The sequence below is a fragment of the Corvus cornix genome, chromosome 4 (genome assembly GCF_000738735.6).
Source record: "Corvus cornix cornix isolate S_Up_H32 chromosome 4, ASM73873v5, whole genome shotgun sequence".
In the NCBI taxonomy this organism is placed as follows: Eukaryota; Metazoa; Chordata; class Aves; order Passeriformes; family Corvidae; genus Corvus; species Corvus cornix.
This window is the reverse complement of record NC_046334.1, coordinates 25065367-25084537: the sequence shown is the minus strand read 5'-3', so window position 1 is coordinate 25084537 and position 19171 is coordinate 25065367. Positions and strand designations below refer to the sequence as shown.

Sequence of the window (19171 nt, the reverse complement as noted above, 5' to 3'; positions counted from 1 at the left end):
AGGCAGCACATCAGGCTTTTCCACCATCTGTAAATCCAGTGGGGAATAATGAGAGCTGGAAGGAATGAAGCTTGTTTTGGTGGAAATTTGCATCTCATAGGTTGATTGCAAGTTCCAGCCAGAGTTCTTTCTGCTGTGGGGCATTTTACAGGGTGTGGTATATATGACATAGATTATAATGTATTAGAACATGGTGGTTCTGCATACTGAAATAGGTGCTGATTTTATGCATCTTTTGCTGGGGCTGGTTTTCAGTGGATCTATTCCCTGAATTGCCCCAACTGAGAGCAACATTGGTTTTCCCAAGTAGTCTTTTGTTTGCTAGCTACCTCTGTTCATGAAATTTATCAGAAACTTCCTGTCTTTTCCAGTGTATCATACGTGATTTTTAGAAGAGCTTTTATTTGCAAGTCCATCCACAGATGGGTTTTATAGAGTGAGAAAATAAAAAAGATCAAGAGGCAGCTGGAGAGATAAAACATACCTGGGTAACCAGGAACGGTCAAGCTGTTGTAGCAAGGAGGTGTATCCTGACTGGGCTTCACCTTGTATTATTTACATGGATATCTGTAACTACATCTCTGCTCACAGGGGAGTGCCAGTCATGGGATGTTAGTGTGCTTTGGTTTTCTTGAGATTCCTCTCCATCCTTCCGATTTGGATCAAATTTGCCATTGGACCCAAAATTTGGGAGTCTGCAGGTGTGCTGGCAGAATCATGGACACCAAGGAAGAAAACCTGACAAATAATTAATTATATGTACATGTATATACAGAGGATGATAGTTTGTTTTTCGTAAGATACTTGGGCTGAAAATGAGTAAGACTTAAAGAAGCCTAGAGGAAGGAGTCATAAAATGAAAAGACAGTATAAGACTGTGTGAAGAATTGTGCAGGTTAACCAAGGAAAAGCACTTTCTAACTATTTATTTATTTATTTATTTGAGTAAATGTAGATTTAAACCTTTAAACACAGAATCCAAAGGAATCTAGCTTGGTCACCTAGAAAGGAAAAGATTTACAAGTCTTGGTGCCTGAAGTTTTTCCAACCATGTCATATATTTGGGAGTTAATAAAAACGGGAAATCCAGTGGTGTAATCCCCAGTGCTCACTGGTTTTAAATGCCCAGCCGTCTGGAGAATTTGTAGTTCTCAGGCTCGGTCCCCAGACACTGTGAGGAAATGGAAGGCTTTTGGATCAAATGCTTGACTCAAAGTAAGTGTCATGATGCGCAGTGTGATGATTACATGAGACAAATACTGTACCTGCAGATGAACAGGAGCAGGGTATAGATGCACTGAAAGGAAGGTCTCCCATCTAAAGGTAATCACTACTTTTTGCAGTGCATCAGTTTTATGCCATCCTGATGCACAGAAGCTGGCAGAGAGTGGTGGTGAGTTCATTAGCTTGGAATGAAGCAACTTGTTCCAGAGGTTCGCTGGTAGCAGGTGAGACAATACTTTTATCTGCCTTGAGGCACTGAGGAATGGAGCTCTGATGACAAAAAAAGGTTGTGTGACCTTTCTGGGAAAGGAGATCAAGAGCTTCAATTTAGCTGAGAATCTCAGCAATTTGAGCCTGCAGCCTGATTGATATTCTCTACAAGCATGACAAATTGTTTGTGTCACTGTAAATAAAGATAAGTCTTCCAGAAAGGAGGGAGAGCATCTGTACAGATATTTAAGCAAGCAGTGCAACATAAGCATAAAGTACAGCATGAGGAGATACTTCTATAGGAAGTTTTCTTGGGACAATGGTTGATCCAAGGAGATCATAATTTAATTAGCAGAAGGTAGGTCTGGCCACAGTGACAGGTTCACTATTACCTGGGTGTACTACACCTTCCATTGCCTTCTTTTGGTTTACTGGAGAGATGTAATAGGAATCTGAGCTGTGGGTTGAGGTGAGGTGTAGTGCTCTTGTGCTGTTTACAGAACTAACAAACTGGTTGTGGCTTACAATCAGTGATTTAAGATTTCCTTTGTCTTCTCTGCCTGAAGCCTAACTAGGAATTTCATATGGATAAAAATTAAATTGGACTTAAAAGTGCTTCCACCTTATTTATATTCACATAAACAATAATCATAACATGAACAATAATGTTGCAACTGGGATATCTGTGTAGCTTTGCTCTGCAGTTGCAGGGACAGTTGTAGTACCTCCAAAGACAGATCTGCTGTTACAGTAGCTTGTGCTGGAGAGCCTTGAAAGACGAGCAGTAGCAAGCAGCACTAGAAGGTTATCTCAGCCTTGAGGTGTGAGCAGTTGTTGCTCTTACTTTGATTGTTTTCTTGTCAATGTTGAGAACTACTTCGTTGTAGGAGCCAAGAACCATTGTGTGAAAGCAGGCGAGTGAAGAGCTTGCTTTCAGAGCTTTCAGGACGTTGAAATTGATGTTGTATAAATAAAATCTGGTATCCTTAATGAGCAGTTCAGCTGCCTAGCAGGAAGTGACCCATATGACAATCCACAGATAATTTAACTAGCTTTATGGACCTAGATTTTCAACATGACCTTACTATATCCACCCTCCTTCCCTAGCAACCTAAATAAACAAACTAGGCACATAACTCAATAAAATCACTGCAGCTGGTTTTGTTGCTGAGTGGCAGTTCTGCTTGAATGAATGCACAGGTAAGATGTATAGGGCTGAAACCTCACTGGATCATTTAAAATTGTGTAATGCTCATGTAAGGGATTCTTTCATATTCTGTCTACCACCACATTTTTTTAACAGTACTTAGTGAATAGGGAGGTAATTATTTCTGGTACTGTTTCTTTTGAAGGCATTTTTTTTCCCCTTTACTATCAAACATCAGACTTTTTTTGGGAAGTTGCTTCTGATGAGCATGAATATAGCAAGGCTCTGTAATCTCTGCTGCCACTGGTATGTGTCCACACTGAGAAGGCACTGAATCCAAGCTAGAACAGCCTGCTCTGGAGTAGAGGTTATTACTGTTAGCTTTAGTATCACAACAGCACAGTTACATGGCTTTTAGTTTGCTTGGAGCACAAACAGAGGAAATTCACACCTGGAGAAAGCATGAAGCCCATTTTAGCCAGAATTAATTTGGCCAAATATACTATGTGGGCAGCTTTCCACAGCACTTGTTTTTAAGAGACTGCTTAATGTAATTGTTAATTAATTCTTAGGCTGATTTAAAATATTTATTTTACTGTTTCTTTCCCCTGCAATACTGTTTGGAGCTGCATCATGTATTCGTTCCTGCTGTCCATGCCAGAAAGAAGGGTGAGAAGCTATGCTCAGGATGAGGAGAGCAGAGCTGTTTCTTTCAGAAATACGGACCTGGCAGATGGGTTTAATGATAGTAGAGCCTGGCAAGCTGATATTACAGTGCTGACTTACCACAGATCTGGGCTCATGCTAGTGCCTTAAGCCCCTAAATTACCTATGTATCACAGAGAGGGAATGGGATCTCCAGTACCCAGCACCTTAAAAAAGCAAAGTTGGTTTAAACGCTACAGAGAATGATTCAAATAAAAGTTAATCTAAACAAGCAAAGTTATATTAAACAAATGTTAAAAGAAACTATGGTCCATCAGAATTGTTTCTCTGCTCTCTTTGAAAGTAAATAAAAAAGAATGACAAAAAAACTAAAGCTAAGTTCTTTTTCTATCAAATGTATTACCTCACTGGCATTAATATATAAAATATTTTGAAGAAGTTTCTAAAGATTTAGTTCATGCTTTGCACATTTAAATTCTTTTTGGTTAAAATTCACAGTTACGTGTTTTGCCTTTTAACTTGTATAAAATGTTCAGTTTTGTTAATTTATGAGAATATATGTAATTTTATGGAGATTTCCCTGCATTTATTAAAAATGGATCAATTCAAGCTTTGATAAGCTGTGAGCTCTGATGTGTTTTGAAGATGGCTTTAACCATTCTTTTGTGAATTTAATTTCCTTTTCCAGCCCCTGGCCTCACTGGAATTGTTGGAGGGCGCCCCAAAGTGTAAGTTAACTCCTGATCGTTAAGTTGTTGTAATGTCTGATGATAATGTTCCTACCAATCACCATCACAAGCTTCCCCAGCTTGGGACAGCAACCACAGAAGCAGCTAAATCTTCCTGTGTCACACTATGCTTAATAACTGGTAACAAGAAAATAGTGAGTGCTATACGATATGCATGCAAATAGTAAAATCCTTTATTGAAATAAATGTGACTTATGTGAGTCTCTGATCAGCTCATGGCAATGTCTTTGCTTAATGAGCTGTAGGGAAAACTTGAAGTGGGACTTCATGGCAAGGCAGTAGCTCGACCATGTTAATACATGCAAATTTCCGCACCAGTTTTCTCCTGTAGTTGTTAGTTTAGAATATGGGCCCACCAAATTTACATCTGTATGAGCTCACTTCACCTAGAAATGTAAGGTCAAATGTCAGAACATCCCACAAAATGGTAGCATGAAACCATTTCATGACTGAGCTGAACATAATAATGTTGAGCATATTTAAAAAAAAAAAATCCTGGCTTGATTCAATTTTTTTCTAGATATGGCTAAAATCTTGTGGTACTTTATATCCTCACCTTTTCATCCTTATTCATCTAAAACTTTCTGTCATTAAGCAAATACTGCACACAAAGATGGGAGAAGAACCTGTGGCTGTATTTCCAGTAGCCCTGTGTAGCTGGCCTAGGTAATGTGGGGCTGCTGGCAGTGTAGTAGACTTCAATGTCATGAAGCACATCCTTTGTCAAGAAAACATTTTTGCTATTTTGGCTACCTCTCCTCAGTAAAACTTTCTTGAATTTTTTGAACAAAGTCTTACATTCTTAATAATGGAATTTAAAGGAGTTTTTACACTTCTCAGGCTTTCCAAAGTCGTTCGAAAAACCATTGCTAGTCGTGGTTGAATGGCTTTAATTTCCCAAGTGTTTGGTGTATGAATAGTCCAAAGGTGTATGATCTGCCAGTTTCATTAATTTCTAGTTAAATGCATTTATGCTGCTTGTTTTGTGTGTCTAGGTCTCCAGTTTTGAAGCCATTTTTCTTCTATTATCCCAAAAGCAATGTTCAGGTAAGACCTACTGCTTAAAGTCTGTGTTCTGTTTTCTTTGAAGTAATTTGAAAAATTCTGCTGATTCTGGCATTTTTTGGTGACTGAGTTATAAAACTGCCAAGTAGTATGGTGACTTTGATTAAAAAATATTTCCTCAGAGACTAATGTTACTCACACTGAATGTTTTGCAACAGTTGAACTTGCCAACCTTTCATTTTAATTGCTGCTAATTTTGAAATATCTTACATCAAAACTGAACTTCTCTTTTCATGTTCCTGGAATTGCAGGTTTGAATTATTTTTACTGCATTTGCAGAGAGTACTTAAGAAAATTGTAGACTTGTTTGGAGGTTAATGGAGTCTCTTTAACGAGTGGGCAGTTGGGTGTTCAGAGAGTGGAACATTAATCTTCTGAACTTGGACACATCTTCTGAGTTTTTGAGGAGTGATGTATTTTGTGTTACTACTGGGAATAAATATTAAAATCAATGAATTTCCTCTGATTCAACAGGTTTTACCTTAACAGAGCTGGGCTTTTTCCTTCCAGGTACCCTGTCTGTGAAAATAGAAGTAGTGATTTCTGTTCTTGCCTGTATTACAAGAACGGAAATGATGAAAGCCTGTGCCACTATTGTGCTGACTATCATGGAGGAGCCTGTGACTCTGTGGCCCTATTCAGTTCATAGCAATAGGTTATTTCAGTTCAAGAACTAACAGTTCAGATGTCAAGGCAGCCCTAGGTGAGAAATTACAGTGTAAGATGACATGTTCATCTAGAGCCTACTTCTTCTCTGTGATGCATGTACCCCTGTCTAGTTTGAAATTTTCAAGATGAAGAAACTGGTTTTGCTGAAACCATAAAATGTTTGGATTTATAAATATTGGTCTCTGCTCTACTGAGTGCCATCAGATATTTAATTTATCCTTTCAAGACTGCAGACAAAACTTCATATATGCCCTTCTTTTTCCAAGGTCTTCAAGTAGCTTGTAACTGTTGCATTCCTCTTATGCCAAGGCATTCTAATACTGAGTAAGAGCCTTCTCACTCATCCACCATCAAGAAAGTGGCCAAAGGCCAGATTTTTGGTCTGTCTTAGGCCACAGGGGTTGTGACAGCTTTCTGCTTAGGGTGGCACAGGGAAGCTCTGGGAGCACAGGCAGCAAGTGAAAAGGTGGGCAAGGGGGAACAAACAAAACAACTGAATCAGAAAGGGACTGTTTAGTTTTCATTCTTTAACGCTCATACAGTGCTTAGCACAACCAAGCCCTATTCTTTAAGTAGTATTCTTCATTAATGGAAAATATTTTAATTTCACAACTTTACAGACAAGGTGCCATTTAGTTATTAAATCTAAGTTAATTATAAACTCTGCACAGTGGAAAAGCATTTTAAAAAAACCTACCTTTCTTGTTGCCTAAGAATACTTACTTTTATCATCACTTACATTTTGCTTTATACAAATGGCTTGTCTTTGCCAAGTTTAGCGTGAAATTATTATCTTTATGGAAGCTTAGCCTACCACTGTTTTGTTCATCAAATGAAATATCAACTTACTAATTAGCACTGTGTTCCAGACTTGTAAAATGCTGAGATTAAACAGTAACCTAATTTAACAAGGAAAGAAAGCAGTGTCTCACTTACTCTTGTCAGTACAGAAAATCAAAGTCCTTGCTCTGTGTAACTAATTGGATAAGTGTGCACTGATATGTTGTCAGCAAAATGCAGTGTGTCACTGTTGTCCTCCAGTAGTACTGAGGGTGAAATGTGGCGTGATTCAAGTCCTTGATTCCAAATTCAGCCATGTTTTAAAAACTACTGTTCAGTAAGAGATTACAGAGTAAGTAAGTATGAATTAACTGATTTTCTAAACTAGAAGTTCAGTTACAAAGAGTGTAGTTGCTCTAGGTCAGCATTTGACCTAAAACTAAAAAAATTCCATAAGCAGATTTTGAGTTATGTTAACATTTCCACAATGGCTTCTTTTGTTTTGTGTTTGATAACACCTTGCTGGGTGTCAGTTTGGATTCAATGTCTTGTTTGTTGTTTCCACTGCTTTTATGCAATTGTACAGATTTTATCATAGATCACCAGTGGTTTTACAGTTCAAATAGTAGTTGTTTTCCATGTGTGCTTTGAAGGTAACCTGAAACTTTTATGTAGGGAGAAATTGCAGCAAACCTACTGAAGGCAAGTCTCTATGAGTTATTCTTCAAGGGCAATTATAAGAAAGTGCTGAGTAGAGTTATTTTGCGTTTGCTGACAACTGAGCACTGATAACTGCTGCAGCTAATTTGGTTTATATTGTTTTGTTCCTCAAGTTTAACCTGATTGCATCTGAATCTTTCATACTGGGAGTCCTCCAGTAGAGATGAAATGGATGTCATTCACTTCAATCCCACTTCCTCATGTCAGTGGTCCCACAGGTAAAACTGAAGGGTACCCTGCCGTGTGTACTTTCTACATCCTTCCTCTTGATCAAGGGGATCAAGGCTTACTGTTAAAAGCTGAGATACTGGTCCATATATATATATATATATGGGGGAGAAAGACTGGGTTTTTTGGTTTTCATATTGTTGGAGGTGTTGAGCCACTTGATTCACGGCTGGTACCTCTTTGTCTCTCCAGGTCATTGCTGCCAATCAGTTAGGATACAGTGATGATGTGCTGCGTACAAATTGCTGACCTGTGGGTCACAGGAATTGGGCTTCATTTGGATCTGTGGGTAGTTGCACGTTAGTCAGGTCATAATAAATCACTTCTAGCGTGGCTAATGCCTTCAAGAACCGGATACCTCCCTGCGTTGTGGTCTTCTTCTCTGGGTAACATACAACATTTTCGTTGGAAGGATACCTTTCCTTCAGGCTTAACAGGAGTCATCTTCAGGGGCTGAGGACCTAGACCCCTTTTTCAAGTCCAGTTGTCAATCGCCCCTTCCCTAGAAAGTCATCTTAGCTACTTGGCTTCCCTACTGTCTAATTACAGGCTACTAGCTCATTATCCCAGCATCATAGCAGCCAGGTGATTATGTGCTGACCTGGACAACAGGTGATATATTTTTGCATATCCACAGCTTATTCAGAGATACCTATCTTGCGCTGCCTCTTTCTCCTGTTCTTGTGATGGCCCTGCTGCATCCACCTTTACAAGCTGAGTTTTGTGTCCATTTCTTGTGTACAGGAGTGACTGATAATTAGGAGGTGCTCTCATTCCTCTGCAGTGCCTGTCGCCAGGGTTGGAGTAGCTGCAGGGGTTTTGTCATTGGATCCAGAGACCTTCTTTTCCCCTTGAGAAGAATAGTGTCAAACAGAGCTCGGTAGGCCTGGGCCAGGACATTGCAGTGATTTGTGTCTCTCTGGGATTGCCAAGGTGGCAGTATACTTTTTCCAAATATTTTACTAGTTCTTCTGGATTCTGCACTTGTTCAAGGGTGAAGTTCCAAAATGCGAGCTGCTCACAGTCCTTGCCCATACTGCCCCATGCACCCTGCCACTCTTAATGATCCAACCTCAGGGCAGTTCATACATAAAATCTGAAGGGGTTGGAATAGACCTTAAAGATCATCTAGCCCCAGCCTTCACTGCCATGGGCAGGGATACCTCCCACTAGACCAGGTTGCTCAGGGCCTTAACCAACCTAGCTTTGAACACCTCCAGGGATGGGGCATCACGAACTTCCCTGGGCAGGTTGTTCCAGTGTCTTACCATCCTCGCCGTGAAAAACTTCCTCCTAATATCGAACCTAAATTTCCCCTTTTTTCAATTTGAACCCATTACCCTTGTCCTATCACTAGACGAAGAGTTGCTCTCTGGCTTCCATGTAGACCTCTTCAAATACTGGAAGGTAGCTATGAGGTCTCCACACAACCTTCTTGTCTCCAGGATGAACAGCCCCAACTCCCTCAGTCTGTCTCTGTAGGGGAGAGATGCTCCAGTCCTCTTATGAACTTCATGGTCTCCTCTGGACTTCCTCTAGCAGTTCCATGTCCTTCTTATTTTGGGGACATCAGCACTGTACACAGTGCTCCTGGTGGAGTCTCACAAGAGCAGTAGAGGGGGAGAATCACTTCCTTCAGCCGGCTCGCCACACTCCTTTTGATGCAGTTCAGTATTGGATTGACTTTCTGGGCTGTGAAGGTACACTGTTGGGTCATGTTGAGTTTTTTATCAGCCATCACCCCCAAGTCTTTCTCTGCAGGGCTGATCTCTGGGTAGTGGTCTTAAATAGTTGTTTAAACTTTAAACAAGGCCTGGAACATACTCAGAAGACATAAGCCAGCATGTGCCCAGGTGGTCAGGAAGGCCGTGGCATCCTGGCCTGTATCAGCAATAGTGTGGCCAGCAGGACCAGGGCAGTGATCATCCCCCTGTACTCAGCACTGGTGAGGCCACATTTCGAGTCCTGTGTTCAGTTCTGGGCCCCTCAATTTAGGAGGGACTTTGAGGTGCTGGAGCACATCCAGAGAAGGTGACAAAGCTGGTGAAGGGTCTGGAGCACAAGTGTCAGGAAGAGCAGCTGAGGGAGCTGTGGTTGTTTAGCCTGGGGAAGAGGAGGTTCAGGGGCGACCTTTTCACACAATACAACTACCTGAGAGGAGGTAACATCCCTGGCTTCACCATCCCCGGCGGTGCTTAAGGAAAGACTGGATGTGGCACTTAGGTCTAGTTGAGCTAAGTGGTGTTGGGTCATAGGTTGGACTCGATTATCTCAGAGGTCCTAATTGAGTTTGTGAAGACATAATGATAGGAACATGCTGGTTTGGGCATCCCAGGATACTAAAAATTCTCAAGATCTATTGTAATTAGCCTGGAGGATAAGGGGAAGATGAAGGGAAGCATGTCCCCTCCATGGTCTGAGTTTCCAAAGAGAAAAGGTCTAATTTTCAGTAGTTTCTGATAGATGTCTCCCAAGTACAGAGATGACAGCAATGCTGGGTGCAAATACCAGATTAGTTTCACAACCAGCAATTATATCATATCATTAGCCAGTGTTACAAAGTACAGCTTGATAACCTCAGCCCAGTTTTCATGGGTGATAAACATCCTTACAGGGAATACATACTGCAAGGTACTATGTAATTGAACTTGAGGAACAAACACATCAACTTTAAGAGCAAATAAATCATTGTGACCAGTGCCTATTAAACTAATACAATGAATGCTTGAAAGAAATTTGTTCTAACATGTTCTAATCAGATTTGTTGTTACCTCAACCCATTAAGTCCCATGTTGGGCATGAAAAAGGCCTGTCACAGTTTATTCCCAGCTGGCAACTAAGTGCCACTCAGCCACTCTCTCACCTCCCCCGTCCCTAGTGTAATAGGGCGAAGAATTGGAAAAAAGGTGAAAAATAAACCCCACAAGTTGACATAAGAACCGTTTTAATAATTGAAACAAAGTAGTAATTGTTGGTATTATTAAAAGGGAGGTAACAAAAAAAGAAAGAGGGAAATAAAACCCAAGAAAGGTAAGTGATGCACAGTAGAGTGTTTCTCCACCCACTGACTAGTGCCCAGCCTGTCCCCCAGCAGCGATCAGCAGCTCCCAGCCAACTCTCCACTCTCCCCATTTATATAACTGGGCATGATGGTCTCTGGTGTGGAATATCCCTCTGGCCAGTTCAGGTCAGGTGTCCTGGCCTTGCTCCCTGTGCACCTTCTTGCTGGCAGAGAATGGGAACCTATAAAGTCCTTGATTTAGAGTCTACTCCAAGTGTTGCTACTGAGCAACAATCCACCCCAAAATTCCGGTATTGATGTATTTTTTTTAGCAGCTTTCACAAAATAGATTTGAAGATGAATACAGGATGCAGAGAGAAGTTTTGTCTTTAATATGGAGAGCAGCATTAAGAAGAAAAAGGGATTACATCATGGCAAAGATGGAAACATTCAAGTTTTGGGATTCTGCTGTCAAGAGTTGTGACAGAATTCCACATAATATTGCAGTATATAGAGTGAGATGGAAAGATTTGTCTTCCTTTAAAAGATACCAAACTGGACAGAGCATTGCTTTTTTTTGTGCCTTTTTTTCCCTAAAAAAAGGTTTCTTTTAGGTTTATAATGAATTGTTATTGTATTTTGACCTTTTAAAAGGGAGCAACAGAGCCTTATCTGTAGAGCTATTACTGGAAGTATACTAGATCAATACTTAATTAGGAATATGCTTTACTTATTCACATTGCAATGGATTTCTGATTTGACTATTTGAAAATCTGTGTTCTTTGTACAGATCAACCTATTTTTAAATGGACAGCATGTTGAGATATTTGAGGAGGATCTCACGTTTACATCAGATGAGGTGGTTTCATTTGATCTACCCAAGATTAGCAGTGAATTGAAAGGTATGTTCATTTTTGTTTGTGAATGTATAATTTGCTATCTTCATCCTGGTAAATCATGTTAGATTTTGTCTGTGAAATACGTTTTGCCTCTATGTGATGCATTTTTATGACTGTTGCAAAACCCATGGTTTTCTTGGAAGGTGGTTAGTGTCATGCAGTGTAACACGTATTTGAAACTGTAACAAGTATGGAAGTAAATTTTTGTTTAAAACCCCTAAGCCTTAAACACAACTGAAGACCATACAAAGCTTGAAGGCTTGAAATTGAAAGGTGGTTTCAAAGTATACTGTAATCTTACTTTTTGTGAATTCTGGAAGTAGTTGGGTTTATCTTACATCAAAATAGCATTCAGAATAGAGGACAGACATACAGAATGACTTACAGACTTACAGCACTTAGATAATTAAAATTTGCTCCTGTTCCATATGGCAGCCTTCACAAAATTAGCAAGAATGGGATCAACCTGGAACTGGTGACTTTAAAAGAAACCATACTAGATTAATAATCCAGCATGATAATTCCTGCGTTGCTGCTAGACTTATCTAACCAAATTCTCTAAGAAAGAAAAAGAAGAACCTTGAGAAGGGCTAACTAGTGAGCTGAATGGAGCAGGTCAGGATGTCTGCAGTGAAAAGGAAGTGTTAAATCAGAGTTGCTCATACAAGCAATTACTGAAAGTGCTGGACACCTGAAAATTTTTGTTATTTCTAATGGCTGAACTATATACAGTGTTTCTTAATGTATAGCATGCTCCATAATTCCCTTTTGGGCCAAACAGTCTTCATTATCTTATTTCTGCTTACCAGAGAACTGAGAGAATTAATTTAAAGCTGTGGATAGGTATTTGAAAATCTAAATGAGGTGACTCTACCTAAAAATGATGAGTTAGAAAAATTCCTAAAAATAATACTGATGTTGAAAGAGTAATTCAGTCTGTGTATACTTGAAAAATTAATGCTGTTAAGGCACTTACATGTTAAGGTTTATTCTGGATTCCAGATAAAGGTGAACAGTATTTCTCAAAACTAGTAATAGAATAGTGTAACAACTAGTATGAGTTAGTAGGGAATGTTCTGTATCACATAGAGAAATTTTGAAATACATACATGACAGTTTATTGCCATTTGAAAGCCACTGATTGTGGATGCCTGATTGCCATGCATGTGGTCATTTTCCCCATCTGTTCAAACATCTCTTCAATGCAATGATTTGTGCTGTGCAGCAACAAGTTAAACTCTTTAAGTATGGTTTCAACTCTTATGTCTGTTGGAAATCTGATGTCACACCAGCATCTCTCAGATCCCTGGGAGCTCTCAGGAGGAGGGCAGTGGGGCATACACACCATCAGACTGGGCAAGTTGATGGACAGGAAGTCACTGTTCTGCTTAATGAAAGGGTTAGCAAAGGTCCTGGGTTTGGGTTTTTTTTCCAAGGTGACTACAGTGCTAAATATTGGAGAAGCAAAAAGCTATTGGACTCCCTGTTGACTTTTTATAATTTGAGAAAACTTTCTGAGGTGCCTGACCACCAGCATTTAACTACTGAATTCTTCAGGCTTTTTTTCAGCCAAAACCCCACTTTTGAGAGACAGCAGAACTTCTCTGGTTGTTTCCCCTGAGAAGGATCTCTAAACTTTTGCCCTTAGTTGTAAATATAAATGCTTTCTGTATGTGACTGAATAGTTACCTAGTTCTGTGGCTTAATGTAGAACAGCATGGATGAGAAAGACAAATGGGTTAGACTGTAAAAGGAATAGCTTCTGCTAAAGCATTTTCTGTCAGCATTTAGAAAAGAGGAAAGTATTTTTCTTAGTTTCATGGTTATCTCAAGTGTGAGGGACTGTTAGTTGTTGTTGAATAGATAAGAGAAATATGTGAAAATGGATTTGAAATATGCTGCTAGATGTGGTTCTGGGAGGGTGGAATTTGAATTTACCATTTTCCCTAGCTTTGAAGGGAATTCTTTCGTAGATTTGTTTAAGATGTTTATTAAATGAAAATAATTTACTGATAAACAGATCATGAAAGATAAATCAATTAGGGTAATAATAAATGAGAACACCAGAACACTGACTTGAACTAGTTTTGTTTAAAGGGAGATTGTTAGAGACTGTGTAAAATGTCTGATGGAGAAAAGATTTCTACAGCTTATGTAATTTAGATATTGTCAAATATTGAAGAAGCACTCTCTTTTGTATATTGAATTGTATAGTGAATGAAATTATTAAAATTAATGTGATTTCTGTATTGTATGAAGTGTGTTAGTCATGTCCAAAATGAGCAATGAGCTTTAGCTGGACTTTCAGATCCACTCTCAATGGAGATGTTTAATCAAAAATAATAATCCCCGATTAAATAAATACATCCTTAAATATTCTTTGCCAAATTTCGTGGCACATTTCTGCTTGCAAGTGAACATGGAAAAGATTGTGAGCTTCAAGCTCAAAGCAAACCTCCTGTGTTACCTCTTTTACATTGTATGCTTTAACCTCTTAAAATTTCATGCTACCGTGACTTTCTACCAGTGAGGAGCCATTGTGCCAGACTAAATTCTAATCACTCTTTCAGCTCATCTTTCACAGTGACCCAATATATATTATAAAACTTTAGGTCTTAATTAAAGCAGTTTAATGCTGATAGGTTGTTTTTTGGGTAGATTGTGGGAAGATTTTCTGATCCAGCTGTGCCAGTAGAAGAGGTTGCTGTGCTGAACCCCTAGTTCTTCATTATTGTTTTCCTTGTTATTGCCACTCGCATGTGCCAGCAAAGCTCCTCTCATGTTGCCTGATCTGCTTCAACCAAATACAGATACACTATACAAATTATGTGTCATGTCATACCAAGGCATTTTTGTTATCCAGTATATCTCCCACCCCATACTCAAATGGACTTTAGGGATCTGTTCAGCTGCCACTGCCACAGACTTTCAGCTTCCCTTTCTGAAAGAGTCCGTGAAAACTGCAGCCAGTAGGATTTGGACATAGTTTCTCTCTTACCCATGTCAGCCTGGCTCATGTCTGTGTCAGCAATTTTCTGTGGGCAGGGAGGAGTTAAAGGTAACGATGATTTCGCTAGGGCTGTGTTTACCTGATTACCTGATGCAGTTCACAGAGTACATATCCATTCATGCCTGCATAGTAGGTGCACTGTGCTCTAAATGATGCCCCTGGCCAGCATTTGGAGCATAATACCTTTAATAGTGGGTCTCCTACTCCCTAAAATTTAAAAAAAATTTAAAAATGAAAAAAGCCCCAAATAGTTTGCTATTCTCAGCAGAAGCAATAATAGTACAGAAAGGACAGACTGATGTATTTTCAAATTGTATTGTGCCTTGCAACATGAAGTTAGTCCAGCATAACTGATTTACAATACCCTGTATATTCAATTCCTTTAAATTTGGGATATTGTGAATTGCTTCTTCTGGGTGCCACCAGCAGCAGTTGCACCAGAAGCTGTCACAAAGCAGGAAGGCTGTCCCTTCCCTGCTCTACATATTCCCCTTACTGGTGTCCAAGGAGCAGCGAGAGGGGGAGAACTGCCACTTGAGTCCAGAAGGATTAGAAAAAGACAGGAAGGGGACAGAGGAGAGAAGGACTGAGGGATGAGAAGTTTTCTGTGAGTTAGGAATGGAAGTCAGTCTGTTATTGATGGTGGGATTCAAAAGCCAAGGAGGCCAGGAGAGTTGATATGGCTTTAGGAAAGTTGGATCACAAGCAAAACTGACTGAAAATTACTCAGTTCTCACTGCCTAAAAGCTTGGATATAGACTGTGCTTCAAGTTTCAGCGTTACACTGTGATCAATGAAAAACTCAGTAGCAAAGTGGGTGCTTCATCTCTCACTTCAGAGAACAGGAGCTAGATGGTGACAGCCTACTACTCTTAGTAATCAACAATTGCAAGAGGTCTCTGCTGTGTAACTTAACCATCAAACCTTAGGTATATACTCTGTGAATCCCACAATATTGAGTTTCTGGATTTGGACAGGGGTGGGTTTGCTTTTTGACATGTAGATGGATAAAAATATTTCATATGAACTTGTTTAGCAAAGTGCAACAACCTCCATGTTCCTTGAACATCCAATACTCCGACATCAACAGGTTAAAAAATCGAGATTGGCTTCCTAGATAGAGCATACATTTTCATGTATAATACTGAGATATTTATAAAAACAGTAACTTGAAAAAGAAATCTTAGGTTTCTTCTATACAGCTGGATAAGTGATGTTACAACAGTGCAAATGCAGGTGAGAGATGTGTTGTCTTGAAAAGGAATCTTAAATTGTTACTGTTTTCTACAGGCATTAGCAGATTAGACAGATGTTACAGAATTATCAGGACAGTAGCAACTACAAGTATTTTCTACCTGCACTGGAAGCAGAGATCTGTGTGTTAAGGGGACAGAAGTTACTGGTTAGGCAAGAAAAGACAAGCAGCTGCTATGGCTCCTTCAGAGATACTGCATTGCTAAGACCAAGATGGATAGTCATATTGAAGGGTACAGTATTTGGCTGTAAAAAAGTTAAAAGGATTTGGGAGATGAAGCAGGAGGGATCAACTTCATCATTTTGGCCCCCAGTCTACCTCTTTTTCTCTAGGTGCTCCTGTGAGAAGACGGATTGGAATCATTTTCGGAAGTACTGCAAACAATGCAAAAAGCATGCACTTAAACTGACAGCTACTCCTTCAAAATATGCTATTATTTGTAGCACCATTAAAATGAATTCATTTTTATGTTGTACAGATCTGCCAAGTGGTCCACATACTTATCGCTTAGAAGATCTTGCCTATACTAGAAGTGGAGACAAAGGCAATTCTGCAAACATAGGTATTTTTCTTTCTCTTGCTTTCTGAAATGATATAGGATTTTCATGTAAGAGTTACATTTCAAAGTGCTAGTCTTAATTTTTTAACCATGACTTGATTTTTACTTTTTAAACTGTGCTGAAACAAAAGTGAGTATGTACTGAACATGGATTTTCCAAATGAAATATCTGTAGTCTTGTGATTAGCAGCTGTTGTAATCTGAAGTACTATGAAAATATACTAGCATGTCATACTAAAAAGAAAGATTTTTGTTTAGGGTTGGAAAGTTGAGCTCCCAAAAGTTAAGAACTTCCTTTCTAAGGTTTCTTTTACACATCAGTTGCTACTCTTCATGTGTATATGTTATGTAGTATAATTTCTTGGTTGTCTGATCATGTATAATATTTTCATATATTAATTTTGTAGCATGTCTGTGGCTAAAACATTGACAGTGTTAGGAAATACTAAAGTTGTTCTCGTATGTACAAGAATGTTTTTATTATATTGCTAATGCAAATGGTATATTTCAGTATGCAGTCTCTTTGCATTGATTGTGCTGCTTCTTGCATTGTTTAATAATTCCTTCTATTCCTTACTTCTGCATGCAACAATTGGCTCTCTTACTTGTTGGAAGATGAGAGCGTGTGGTGTTCAAAGCTCAGTATGAATTAAAGGTGCGTTTGGGATTTGATTTGCTATTAGCTGTCATGCTAAAACGGATTAATTTTGTTCATTTGTATTTAGGAATATAGTTTTCTTGTCCTTGTTTGTGAAACTGGTTTTATTTGGGTTGAAGAATGAAGCAATGTTGATTTTTTTTTTTTTCTTTCCCCATGATTGACCACTGTCGCAGTGTAGCATTGCCAAGTCATGAATGATGCATACCTAATAGACTGCTTCAGATATAAAGGAACAACAATTTCAACAACAAACTTGACCTCTAATTTAAGTCCACAGATAGAAAGCTCCCTGTGACACAAAGCTCTTTTCCTGATCCTGCTCTGGAACCTCAGCTTCAGCATAAAATTAGCTGAAGCTTATAAAGCATATTTACAGCAATAAAAATGTAACTGATTTGTCACACGTCAGAATCCCGTGCAAGTGGTGGGGCAAGGACCAAGCCTTCAGTCACTGATCAGGCCTTATTGTGTTTAATTATGATGACTTAGATAAAACCATTTAAGGAAAGAGAACTGCCTGTGGGTTGTTTGTTGTGATGTTGTTGTTCTTTAGGTGTCTTTCAGTGTGGCAGGGACTGTTTGCAGCCAGAAAAAATACAGAGATCACTTAGTGGTCACTTAGCATTCTTTTGTGTCATGCTCCACCCTACGTCTCTAGTGACAGAGGGAGAGCTGTCATACTGTTGTATTTTTTATTCAGGAGCTCATTAAAGAGGATCCAAATGTACAGTTTCAGTTAAGCGGAGGATCTCAAATTGGTTTTGAAAGGATAAATACAAATTGGTTTTAACAGTTCCTATTTCAACTAATGCCAGTTAATGCCTGACAGGTGTAATAGCACGGCATCCCCTCTACTATCCATACTTAAAGAAAACTTTAACTGCTCAAGCCCTGGAGAAATACTTTCAACACCTATTAGAGCATGAAAAACCAGAAGAAGACCTAGTAACAAGGTGAGTAGCTTGCTGCTCAGTCCACAGTTGTATGGTAGATACATGATGGCATCAGAAGTTATCTTAAAGTATGTTAACGTAAATATTGCAAACTTGTGTGTAGTGACTTTAGGTTTTTATCTGTATCTTCCTTTGACATTTTAAAGAACAACTTGAGCATAGTCACTGAGAAAGAACATGAACTTGGGCCTCTCTCAAAGCTGGACAAAGGCCGTGAATCCGTTTAGTGAAGGCATTTAAATTCCCAGAATTAGCATAGTAGTGTTGGGGCTGTTTCTTTGTTTTGTTCCAGTACAGAATGTCTTTACCGACTAGAAATAGCTTCCAATGCCCTTTGAGAAATTTATCTTTCCACTGGTTTTGAACCATTTGGAAACTGCAGGAGCCTTAGTAGCTGAAACTTCCCAAGCCCCTGAGCCACTGCTGAACTGAGAGTTAGAAATCTGTAAAACGCTATCTGAAAGCCATTCACACAGCCAGTGTAGTCTGGAGTCCAAACTTGCCTGATGATCCTTCAGAAATGGGCCTCATACTATCCCTGTTTCTGCAAAACATTTTAATATTTATGAAGTTCACTCACTTTAGAGAAAGTATTCCCTCTAGTACCCCACTCTCACCCACCTTTGTGCCACATATACCAAGCCAGAATTTAAAGAAAAAGCATCACTAATTTATCTTAAAACCTGAAAGAGAATACATCCTAAACAGGACATGTTTATGTGATACTCATCTAAAAAAGAATATCTTCTGCCAGACAACATACATAACATTCTTGTTTTTGTGGTATGGCCGATGCTCAGGGCCCTTCCTGGGGACTGAATGAAACATACACTGCTCTTGTAGCATGAGGTAATGAATGGAGCTCATTCTCCCAAGGATATCCAGTAAAACAGTCAACAGATTTTAAACCTTTTTCTCTCTTGGAAAACAAGTAAAAGCTTAATACTGCCACAAACCATACAATCTTCTAAAACATGCTTTGATACAAAGTCAGTTATTCTGCAAATATGGAGATTTTGCCAAAATCTTTTATGTATTTCCATGGGTAGTGGATAAACTGTTAGCTGTCTTTTTGCTTGTTCAAAGAGCTTGAGTCAGAAAAGTACGGCTCAAAGCTCAGAGACAGCTTGGAGTTATTTTAACCCCTGATCTTTGAATTGTAAGTGCTAGTTTTGTCTTCATAAGCAGCTCAGTGCAGATCTCACCCACTGTTTCGTAAGTGCTAACAAATCTATGTATCTAATAAATAGTGATACTAAGAACTGTAATTGAATTTCCTCTGAAACAGAGCAGAGAGGGGAAGAAATAAAAAATGTCATGCTTCCTAATGATACTTCTAGAAATTGATTCATTGCCACTCCTTAATGCTGTTTAT

The 19171-nt window shown here is 39.2% G+C and overlaps 1 protein-coding gene across 1 annotated transcript in view; it reads left to right on the top strand.

Moving 5' to 3' along the window:
• LOC104697174 overlaps positions 1-19171 on the top strand; it is a 56994-nt gene that overhangs the window by 31385 nt on the left and 6438 nt on the right. The window contains exons 14-18 of the mRNA XM_039551572.1: positions 3936-3975; positions 4992-5043; positions 11250-11361; positions 16102-16185; positions 17673-17796. Of these exons, the coding sequence (XP_039407506.1) occupies positions 3936-3975; positions 4992-5043; positions 11250-11361; positions 16102-16185; positions 17673-17796 (412 nt within the window). The remainder of the gene's footprint in view (positions 1-3935; positions 3976-4991; positions 5044-11249; positions 11362-16101; positions 16186-17672; positions 17797-19171) is intronic.